A 10,991-nucleotide genomic window follows, 5' to 3' on the forward strand; every position below is an offset into this window, starting at 1 on the left:
AAATTTTTCGAGTAGTCGAATTATCATAATTTAGTAGTGATTTTGGACCATTTCTTTTTTATTTAATGTTAATTGTAATACCAAAAAATAGGAAATAAAGATAAGCAAAAACATTGAATTACATATAAGTTAACTCATATAAAAAATTACTAATTCGACATTTGATTACAATAAAAACTAGAGGTAATAGTAGTGATAGTTCTACAATTTTATTGGCAAAAAATAAAAATAAATAAAAGGAACAAGAAGGAAAATGAATAAAATATAATTTTAAAAGTCACTCTAAATATAAGCACACCAAACAAGGAAATTTTATTAAAATATTTAAGGATAGTATTATCATTTTAAATGATACGACGATATGTATAATTTTTAAAACGTTGAGAAAGCTAAATGAAATTGTTAAGAACCTCAAGGGAGGTTTCTGAAATTTTCCCTAAAAATAAATATATTTTTATTTTATTATGAATGAATATTCTGTTTCTAGCAACATTAATTATAATCGACTAAATAAAAAAACTCCATACAAATAAAAAAATAATTTATATTTATTAAAAAAGATAAAAGTGGTTAAGGATAATAATAATAATAATAATTTATATGATTTAAGAATAATCATATACAAAATATGGATAAAATTCAAGTATTTGAATGTACAGTAGGACTTTAGCTAGATTCTTAGATGGTCCTGATAATGACCAATCATAAGGACATTCAGAAATAAAATACAATAAAATAAGCTAGATGACGAGTGCTGAAAAGCTTCGAGTTCTTTATGATCAACTTCCCCGTAGGATGATCAACGAATGAATTCAGGATATTTGCTGCAAAGGAACTTGATTCATGGCAGCTTATACCGCGTCCATCAGCTTCACTTCAAGAATTGGTTTTGGTTTCTGGCTGCTCATCAATTGTGGTGTGGATAATGGTACTACCGTACCGTGTCCTCTATTGACAAATCTATAACGTTTGAATAGCCAGAGTATGCTTCCTAACATGCAAGACGAAGTTGTGGAAAATATAATTCAACCAACAAGAATCAATCTTCAGCCCATTCCAAGAATGCTAGGATCAGAGCTAGAGTTCAGAAGATCGGTTGGCATACTCCTCAACCAATGCTCCAAAGAGAGAAGGCTTCTCCAGCAAACTCGATGGCTTGTCAAATTCTTTTGCTTTACCTGTTCAATGCACAAAAAGAAAAACAATAATCATTTCACCCAGCTTTGGTGAAAGCAGGAAATCTCTATCAGGTGCAATCATGAAGAATAAACCCAGATCAGGCAAAGTCGGAGCGCAACAGAATCATAGGAAAAAAGGACATGATTAATTTAGGTAATCTGCTGCATGCAATCAGGAACAGATCAAAGGCAGGCCAAAATGGCGACATTTTGACAGTCTACTTGTTCCCAGAGGAATTATTTGCTCAAGAAAAAAGAAACAAAAAATAAATGAAAACAAAGATGAAGCATGGCTGAACTAAGGGGTGGGAGAGGCACAAACCTGAATCAATTACAAGAACTCTGTCACAGTCCATAACTGTTGGAATTCTATGGGCAATGCTTACAATTGTACGGGAAGAGAAGTCCTCCCTGATGATCTTCTGGATCACGCCATCTGTTTGTGAATCAACTGAGGCAGTCGCCTCATCCATAAATAAAAGCTTGCTGCGTTTTAGCATTACACGTCCCAAACAGAGAAGCTGTCTCTGCCCGACACTCCAATTTTCTCCATTATCAACAACTAAAAACATTAACCAGTGAAAATTCGTACTCTTTCAGCGGTAGCATTGATAACTAATAACAGCAACTGAGAACAAAATAGAAGCAACTGATCAGATTTATGCTACAGTACCTAAAGAGTCCAGCTTATCGGGCTTTGCAGCTACTACCTCCTTAAGCTGGCAGCGCTCAAGGCTCTGTGGTTCATAAGTTCACGGGTCCGTGAGTATTAACTATAGAAAAACAGAAGGACTAAGACGCTACAACCTATCTCGGCAAGCATGGTTTCAATGTATGGAACAGAATCACAAAATCACACATTAGAAAAGTGAAGTAACCACAGTCGACAGATGCTGCATACTAGAAAATGTTAAAACCATGGCACATGCTGGGGGAAATCTATTTAGCTTGAGGTCCAAACTCAACTACTAACAGTAATAGTTCTCTTTACCTTCCATATCTCTTCATCAGAATACTGTCCAATTGGATCAATGTTGCTTCTCACAGTTCCTTCAAAAAGAACAGGTTCTTGAGGGATGATTCCAAATCGAGACCTAAGATCATACAGCCCAAGAGTGCTAATGTCAATGCCATCAATAATGATTCTTCCTTCTGAAGGCTCCACCAACCTAAAGAAAACCTGGATCAAAGTTGATTTTCCACCCCCAGTTCGACCAACAACACCAATCTTCTCACCCCCTTTTATGCTGAGTGTTATTCCTTTGATAACCAGAGGGGTATTTGGACGATATCTTACCTGTTCAGAATACAAACAAATGAATCTCTGGAAACCTACAGAATACCATATTAATGAAGCAGCTATTCATCATACAAACTTGAAGAAATGCAGATTGAGCTACCTGTAAATCTATGAGCTCAACATTGCCCTTGCTTGGCCACTCTGGAGAAGGAAGGCAATCTTCTTTCTTCCATGCTGCTTCTGATGGTATATTTGTAAATTGCTTTATCCTCTCAACTGAAACCATTTTATTTTCCAAAGCACAACTGACATATATTGCCCAGAAAAGCACACTGTTGAGGGACAATCCATAAGAGAGAGATAACCCCACGTTCTCTGAGCAGTGAAGTGTAGATCAGTAACATCTCTATTGCAGTAGCAAGGACAGAGGAGAATGATGACTAGAAGGGACATTATATTTTCCAGTTGTATCATCCATTTATAAACTTTGTAGGCAGCAAATGATAACAGGAATCAACTGAGAATTATATGAAGAAATTAATTCTGTAACATGATCTTTGAAAATTCCTTTACTAATGAACTTGAGAAACCCCATTAAAATGACAGAAAAGAAAAAGAGGTTGATTATACTAGATATTATGATATTTCAAAGGTTTAATAATCCGATTGACCAGTTATAAGTCTATTTCGTCAAGAAAGATGAAAACTATGTCTTCAGTTTTAACCTATTAATAACCTTATTTTCCCAGGTAATAATACCACCAGCTGATAAATCGGGAGTCATGCCTTTAAATCAATATAACCAAAAAAACTAGTACTTTGTCATTAATAAGGATTTAAGTAGATTATACACCTGGCTTGATGATAGTGCTCGGCAACACGATCATAAACAATGCAGAAATGCAAAGGATGAAGATCCCCATGAGTTCCAAACGAAAACCCAACCATTCATTGCACCCATAGTTGTGGAAGTCCATACGCAGGTTCGAATTCACACGGTTAACGTTTTCCTGGCAAAACCTTTCCTGCTTCCTGAAACAACGGATTGTCGTAATTCCAGATATACTTTCCGAGAAGTGATGGATAACTGGTGCTTTTGTAATAGAGTCAAGCCGAGTCAATTCACGTGATGTTGCAAGATAGTACCCCTGCAACCCAAATGAGGAATAACTTAGTCTTAGCACTAATTATCTATCTCTCGCCAAAGAATGGTTTAAAGTCTTAGTTACACTGAAACAATTTAACCTTTAAGCTCCATAAATGATGCACATACCCGAAACCAGTAATTCAGCCAGCCAAGTGGAATCAATAGTAAGACGGTTGGCCAAGCATTTTGACATGTGATGATGATGATCCCAAATAGTGTGATGTACATGGAAATGAAGAAGTTGGTAAAAAGTGGGACAAATACATCAATATTAGTCTGATCATTTGACGCCTGCAAAATTTTATGAAACAACATATCAATGAATCCAGTAATTGAAACATGTTCAGTTACTTTGAACATTTCTTTCATATAATCTAGTTTTTTCCCCATGCAATCTAATGTAGCTAAATGTACATATGGACATGATTTTTTTTTTCCAGCTTGGCACCAAAATGAACAACCCAACCCGAAAGTGTAGAAAACGTTACCCGGCTTAAAATTCTTCCAGAAGGTGTAGTATCAAAAAATGACATTGGAGCGTGCAATATGCTGTGAAGAATTCCTTTGAAGAATATTTGGGATGTCTTAAGCCCCATGAATGTAAGTAAAAAAATTCTCATCAATATCAGCACAAAGGAACCAGCTGCTATAATAGCATATATCCAAATAAAAACAGAAGGATTGAATGACATAGCACGCTTTCCTGATGTTTCATAAGCCAACCAGTAGTCACCCGCCATTAATGACCCTTGCCACAACACAGAAATCAGCAACACCGCAATCACACCCCACCACCCTAAAGATTCAGTGCAGTATAGTTTATAAACATGTAAGCTGACTTTCCCGGTTTCTCTCTCCTCTTCCTTGATAAGTTTAGAAGTTCCCCGATCAGATTGGCTCTGTTCTTGAGATTTCATGTCATCGTTTTCTTGTCTAGGACTAAAACATGCTTGAGGAGATGTTGGTTGATCAACTGAAGTTTTCCTGCGCTTGGAGCTTTCTGCCTCAACAAGTTCCATAGATGACTCATGAGCAGCCACCAAAGATTTGAAATCCTTCCCAGATTCAAGTAGATCATTGTAATTTCCGGATTCAGCAATCATCCCATCTCGCATAACCTGGTTTCAATATTAAGAGGTCAAGTCTATGATGCCAGAATCCACATATACACATGGACAACCTAGGAAAGGAGGAGGATAAATGAGCATAGGACATACTAGGATCAGATCAACATTGTGTAAGAAGTCAACTTGGTGTGTAACAAGCAAAATGGTTTTCTCTCTAAGGGTTCCTCTAACACATTCCTGCAAGAGAGACTGGAAAGTGTTAAACAGCATTTAATAACTGACAAAATAACAACTAGGGCTACTGGAATATCACAACTTCAATTGAAACTAAAAAGACAATCACAATGTCAATGCAGAACAATATGTATCAACTAACAAGCATGTCACTCAAAGCTTAATAATCATGTTAATTGGAGCCTACAAGGAATGAAGCCAAGGGATCAACATAAAATGTCAACAAAAGCATCATACATCATTAACAAATGGGCATTCGCAAGTAGCAGGCTTGTGTTCTGGTTCTCATTTAACAGTAATAACAAGAAAATGGAGAAGAAGAGGACCAAACTGAGAAAATTATGTCAGTGACTGTAGCTACTACAAACATCAGGTCACATCTAATTTGGCAAATAATTGGAGAAATAGGACATCTTAAAACAGCATTAAATACTTTCAAGATATAGATATCACCACCATTTTGAAAATCATTTCAAAACTCTTATCACCTTGAATATTTCAGAACCAGTTTGAGCATCAACTGCACTAAACACATCATCAAGTAGATAGATATCACAATCTTGGTAAACAGCCCTGGCAAGTTGAATTCGCTGCTTTTGCCCACCACTTAGATTGATGCCACGCTCTCCAATTTCAGTCTGATCTCCAAACTCCATCATATCCAAGTCCTTCTCCAAACAACAAACCCTAAGAACTTCCTTATATCTCTCTTGGTTCATTGACAGACCAAAAAGGATATTTTCTTGAATTGTCCCATTCTGAATCCATGAGGTTTGTGCAACAAAAGCTGTGGTACCACAAACCCTGAGCTGCAGCAACAAATAGTTGGTAAGCTTGTAATGAAATGTGTTAGCATTATAAAATAAGGAGCATTCCTGCATGACACTCAGGAAGCTTTTCCTCACAACCAACTTGTGGCCAACAAAGAAGAATATAATGGGCTGCCCCTATTAAGAAGTAGTTGACCAATGATACTAAAAGGCGTTCCCAAGGATAAGAACTTTAGGGTTTGGAAAATGACAAATAGCCCATCATTCAATAATAAATCATAACCCCCAAAGACTCAAATAACGAGGACAAATACACACCCCAACCCAAAAAGTTTATGTGAAGATTTGGATGATGTTTCAGCAGTAATCTGGTTAGAGTTTGACGGTTGAATCATTTGGACCTACATCTTTGGAAGTTGAAATTGAACCAATTTTTCACAGACAAAAATTACAATATATGTGATTTCAAAAATAGACATAATGTTTCCAATTACTTGAGCCAACGACTGCGCAAACTTAGGTCTGTCGGCCACAAGTAGCAAAAGGCAAAATCTTCCAGTTACCAAGCTCTGATGCACAAGCAAGACATCCAGAGAAAACAAATCACTGTGCTCATGTATACCAAAAGATAAACTCTTTGTGCTCATGCTGTCTGCTGAATAACACAATACGACATTTAAATCGTATCAGCGAAATGAGAATCTGTGACGCGGAGAAGAAGAGGATGTGTGAAATCCCCGAATAGTCTATTACTTGGACAAATTACGTGTAAGGCAACAATCAGATTACGAACCATACAATGAACAGAAAGTTGCAATACTTCAATGACAAATAAATACACAAGGCACAATAAAGAAAAAAGAGTACTTTTCCAGTGACAAATGTGAAGTAATCAATTTGATATAGGGATAAGGCCCTGAAAAATATTTAATATGTACCTTTCCTGATATTTTATGCATCTCGCCAAGAATTGATGCCAGAAGTGAAGACTTCCCTGATCCTACAGTCCCAACAATCGCTGCAAGCTCGCCTTTGCTGATCATAAAATTCAAATCCTTTACTACTTCTTTCCTGCTTTCTTCATCCCAATTAAAAGTTCCATCTTCCACCTCCACAGCAATCTCACTTCCACAACCTTCTACCCTCTCCACTGAATCATCCATCAGTTCCTTACTCATCATGTACCTATCCAACCTATCCAGTGATATCATTGCCTGTGAGAGTGAAATCATAGACTGTGGGAAGGCCCTGATAGGTTCTTGCAACATTTTAAAGAGTGAGATAGCAGTGAAGACTGTTCCTGCATCAAGTGGAACCCCCAGCAGGATCGCACTTCCAAATGTCAATGTAGCTATAAATACTGGTGTGCTCCAGAGCACAATAATATTTGCACAAAACGAGTACAAGAATTTGGTTAGCCATGCAAACTCTGATTCACGGAAAGATTGAATTCTTTTGTTGAAATGTTCTTCCCAAGCCTGAAATTTGATTACCCTCATGTAGTTAAGCATCTCATTTGTTGCTTTCATTCTGGAGTCCCTATCTTTCATGATATTGAACTGGAACCGGTTATTCCTTCGAGTCCCAAACACCACAAACACCATAATGGATACAAGTCCAAGAAACGCTACAATGGTCGAAATGCCTAGGTAAGTATAGAGGATACTTAAGGCAACGGTAACTTGCAATGGCATCAACCATAAGGCATGCAGTTGTAGCATCATATCAGAAAGCTGTTGCGCATCCACGGCCATGTAGTTTACAATCTGTCCAACACCATGAGCTTGTCTTGCTGAGCATGAAAGTCTTAAACCCTTTTTGTACAATGAAGTAATAAGTGTGGAGCGTATCATCATCCCAAGTTTCTGGGAGTTAAAATTGAACTGGTGTGAGCTCAGAACTTCCACAAACTTGGCTATCAAGAGAACAACTACAAGGTAGTATCCTTCATAACTTGAGGTCCTCTTCCCAGATGTATAATCAACAAACCGATCGATCAGTGTAGGCCCCACATACATGACGCAAAGCCTCACAATGGCAAGGAAGGCAATGAAGGTAACTTCCTTCCAGAAGCAGCGAAACAATGTAGTTCTCACAGGGTGCTTTGATTTTTCTTCAGGTTTAGGCCACTTCCGTTGAAACAGCTCCGACATGCGCTCAGCTCTATGCTGTGGTGAGAGAATTGGGACATCATCAAGCTTTAGAGGGGATTTATAGCCTCTTACCAAAAGAGAATTAACCCAGAGCCAAAAAACTTTTGATACAATAGATGCTGTAGCAAACCCACTCACATTGGAGGATTTATCCTGAAGTGGTTCATATAATGTGGTCTCTCCATTTATTATTGATTCAGAACATCTAATTACTAGGATACCGGTAGACCCCTTGAGGGCAACAATCAGAAGAATAATCAACAAAGGAAATACAGTTATTGAAACAATGTCATCTAGTCTCAAGACTGAATCAGTTTCACGGGCAGATATTATGCGGATAAGCGCCGAAGTGACGAACAAAACTTGGATAATGAAGCTTGCAATCCAGTAAACCCGAAGAGATAATGGATGAGTAACAGCTTTGAACCTCTTCTCGTGGAGAATTAGTAGTGTAATCACTACATGGGTTAATGCCTGAAGCAACCAAAATAGTCCGTCGACAACCCTCCATGAGCCCTGGTTACCTCCATTGAATGCCAGAATGCACAACATTAAGGAAGATAAGGCTAAAACAACGGTCGCAATCAGAGTCAACTTATACCAAAGGTTAGCTCTAAGAGGTGGTGTGCTGCTCTCAATGAGAGGCTTGCTGAGGTTAGAACTCAATTCATGTTTGGTACTAAATCTAGACCATAGTTTTTGTATTGCAAAAACAAGGAAAGTTATCCACAGCAGAATGGCAATGGAAGATGACAGAGCTCTCTGAGGACAGGGAGACAGGAAAAGGAACCTTAGCCATTGAACAAAGGCTGAAACTGTGGAATCCTCTGAGGATTGTACCACAGAAGTGGAACAAGAAAGCGATGTCATCCAAATAGGTGAAGACATCTTTGCTACGACCTCTGCCTAACCAACATACAGCATAGCCATACAATGATTTTATCTCACAAAGAATTCATCCTTTCATTCTCCTGGAGAAGGAAACAAGATGAGCATGTTAAAACAATAATTGGAGAACTCAGCTAAAAGAATAAGAATCCAAAAGGTTATTATTATAAATTATTACAAAAGGCAGAAATGAAATCAGAATTGGCCGCCCTCCCCCCACCCCCCCCCCCCCCCCACCCCTTCCTCTTTTCAAAGTAAAGGAGGCTGCAGTTTCGGTACTACAATTACTAATTCCATTTTAGAATCTGGGATGATGCGCAGTACTTTGAAAGCATTTTGGGCAGACCCAGAAGAAAAGAAACGGAAAAAACTCCAAAAGAAGAAGTTAGAAAGGAATGATCCGGCTAAACATTTCTCAAACCAAAACATGATCAGAATTGAGATTTTAACAGCAGCCTTTAGACCTCAAAACATCTAACCTAAACAATATCATCATTATATGACTTTGTTAGTACCATCTTGAGTAGTGACTTCACAAAAACAAAATAAAAGACAAAAATTTTTAGCAGACGAGATGAGAAGGAACATCAAAGAGCGCAAGAATTAGTTTCCAGGTGCTCCAGACTTACACAGGAAACGTCGCCGGCTGAAAAATGAAATAGCAGGTAAAAAGCACTCCTACTCACTACTCAGTAGCAAAAATCAAATTTTAAAAAAATAAAAATAGAAGTAAAACTTTAGGATGTTTGAGGGTGGAACTCTGGAATAGGTGAAAGAGACCAACTTTGTCTTGTACCGCAGGCTCAAAGTGACCAAATTAACGTACGAACCAAGTTCAAGACCAAATCATCATGCAAGCACCTACAGCGAGGAGATGGTACGTGATAAGAATAAAATAAAGATACCTATATTGATCCTAGGATTCTGAAGAAGCCTCTCACTTAGTTTCCTCTCCTTCTCTCCCTCTGGTGTAAAAGTATCCGGGGATTTAGGCACCTTCAGGACAGAGCTCCGGACTCATTTTTGTTCCAGACAGCGATTTGAATGACACCGGTGGTTCCCGGGCTTCTGGAATCGCTGTCCAAGAGAGCGAAGAGGATGAACATTGCCCGGCTTAGGCTTTAAATACCAAAACAGCCGCCACGGACATGGAAAAGTCAGCTAGACGACCAAAAAAAAAAAAAAAAAAAAAAAAACCCAGTAGGTAAAAATTGGTGGCAAATTATTCTACTACGTTAATCGTGTCAATTACGGTTTTGTGGAATATGAATCAACGACAATACCATTATTGTCACCACCGCTACTACAAGTGCTACATGCTCTAGATATCAAAATGCTGTGGAAGCAGTGTGTCATCGTCATTTTGGTATTAGGCAAAGGTTTTTCTTAATTGGTTATTTAATAGAATCTCTTTTTTTTTTTATGTCAATAATGATATATTTGTATAACCTACTCATTTTATGGCAGGGATTAGTGGGTATACAGACTCAATTAGATCCAGGAAGTATTATAGCACAATTCTTAAATTTTTTTCGCTGCATGTGAGGTTTAAACCCTAGTCTAAAGAGGTGAGGTTATTTAATAGAAATTGTGATCAACCAATATTCCAAAATTTGACTTCTTCGTTATTTCCAATAATAGGCTTTTAATCATTTCGATGATCTTCTTGTAGCGCTTGCATTTATTAGCTACAACCATCTCGATCTCCATGGTTCTTGGTATCCCAAGTCCGAGAAACTTCGTAGGGACTATTTCTATTGCCAATCTCTAGATGTCCTTAAATAGGAAAGAACTCAAAGTTGACCAATCATTATTTCATATTTTGCTTGGATTGCATATTTCCAAAAAAAAAAAATTTTTTTGCTACGTTCTCCGTGAATCTATTTTTAATCATTTTTTGTCTCATATATATCAAATTATTACAATAATTTTTCTATAAGAAAAATCTAAAAACATGCAATCCAAACACACCCATAGATGCTAGCGGATCAATGGTTATCATTGATTTTAAGAGGGCATGCTCAATAGTTATTTTATTTTTCTCGAAAGTAAAAGAGAATATGCAAAATTAGATTACTCCATCACCCCCATTTTGATAATAATATTTTCTTTTTTTTATCCATGCTAAATTATAGGTTACTTTTCAATTAAAAAATATAGTTAATTTTAAACTTTTCTAAAATGTCTTTATTTAAGTAATTTATTATTAGTAAATATAATCTATCTTATTCAATAATTGATTTTGATTCACACCTTGAATGGTACAACTTTCCCTTAGTGCTATTGTTATAATTAATGTAAAGGCGTAATGATT

The 10,991-nt window shown here is 37.2% G+C and overlaps 1 protein-coding gene across 2 annotated transcripts; it reads right to left on the bottom strand.

Annotated features, from left to right (window-relative positions):
* Positions 1-570: 570 nt before the first annotated feature.
* On the bottom strand, positions 571-9,972 carry LOC113734847 (ABC transporter C family member 4). Of its 2 annotated transcripts, XM_027261597.2 has the most exons (12): positions 9,583-9,972; positions 6,575-8,760; positions 5,355-5,675; positions 4,783-4,869; positions 4,054-4,683; positions 3,692-3,856; positions 3,272-3,566; positions 2,579-2,793; positions 2,170-2,475; positions 1,852-1,915; positions 1,501-1,740; positions 571-1,178 (listed from the first exon to the last, which is right to left on the bottom strand). In XM_027261597.2, exons 2-12 carry the CDS (start codon positions 8,675-8,677, stop codon positions 1,078-1,080), a joined length of 4,527 nt encoding a protein of 1,508 aa, XP_027117398.2. In that variant the 5' UTR covers positions 8,678-8,760; positions 9,583-9,972; the 3' UTR covers positions 571-1,077. The 2 variants fall into 2 exon arrangements, 1 of the variants encoding a protein (XP_027117398.2); XR_011821845.1 differs by lacking the exon at positions 571-1,178 and having other exon boundaries at positions 1,599-1,740; positions 1,852-1,951; positions 9,583-9,722.
* Between the last annotated feature and the right edge of the window lie 1,019 nt (positions 9,973-10,991).

The sequence above is a fragment of the Coffea arabica genome, chromosome 1e (genome assembly GCF_036785885.1).
Source record: "Coffea arabica cultivar ET-39 chromosome 1e, Coffea Arabica ET-39 HiFi, whole genome shotgun sequence".
Classification (NCBI taxonomy): Eukaryota; Viridiplantae; Streptophyta; class Magnoliopsida; order Gentianales; family Rubiaceae; genus Coffea; species Coffea arabica.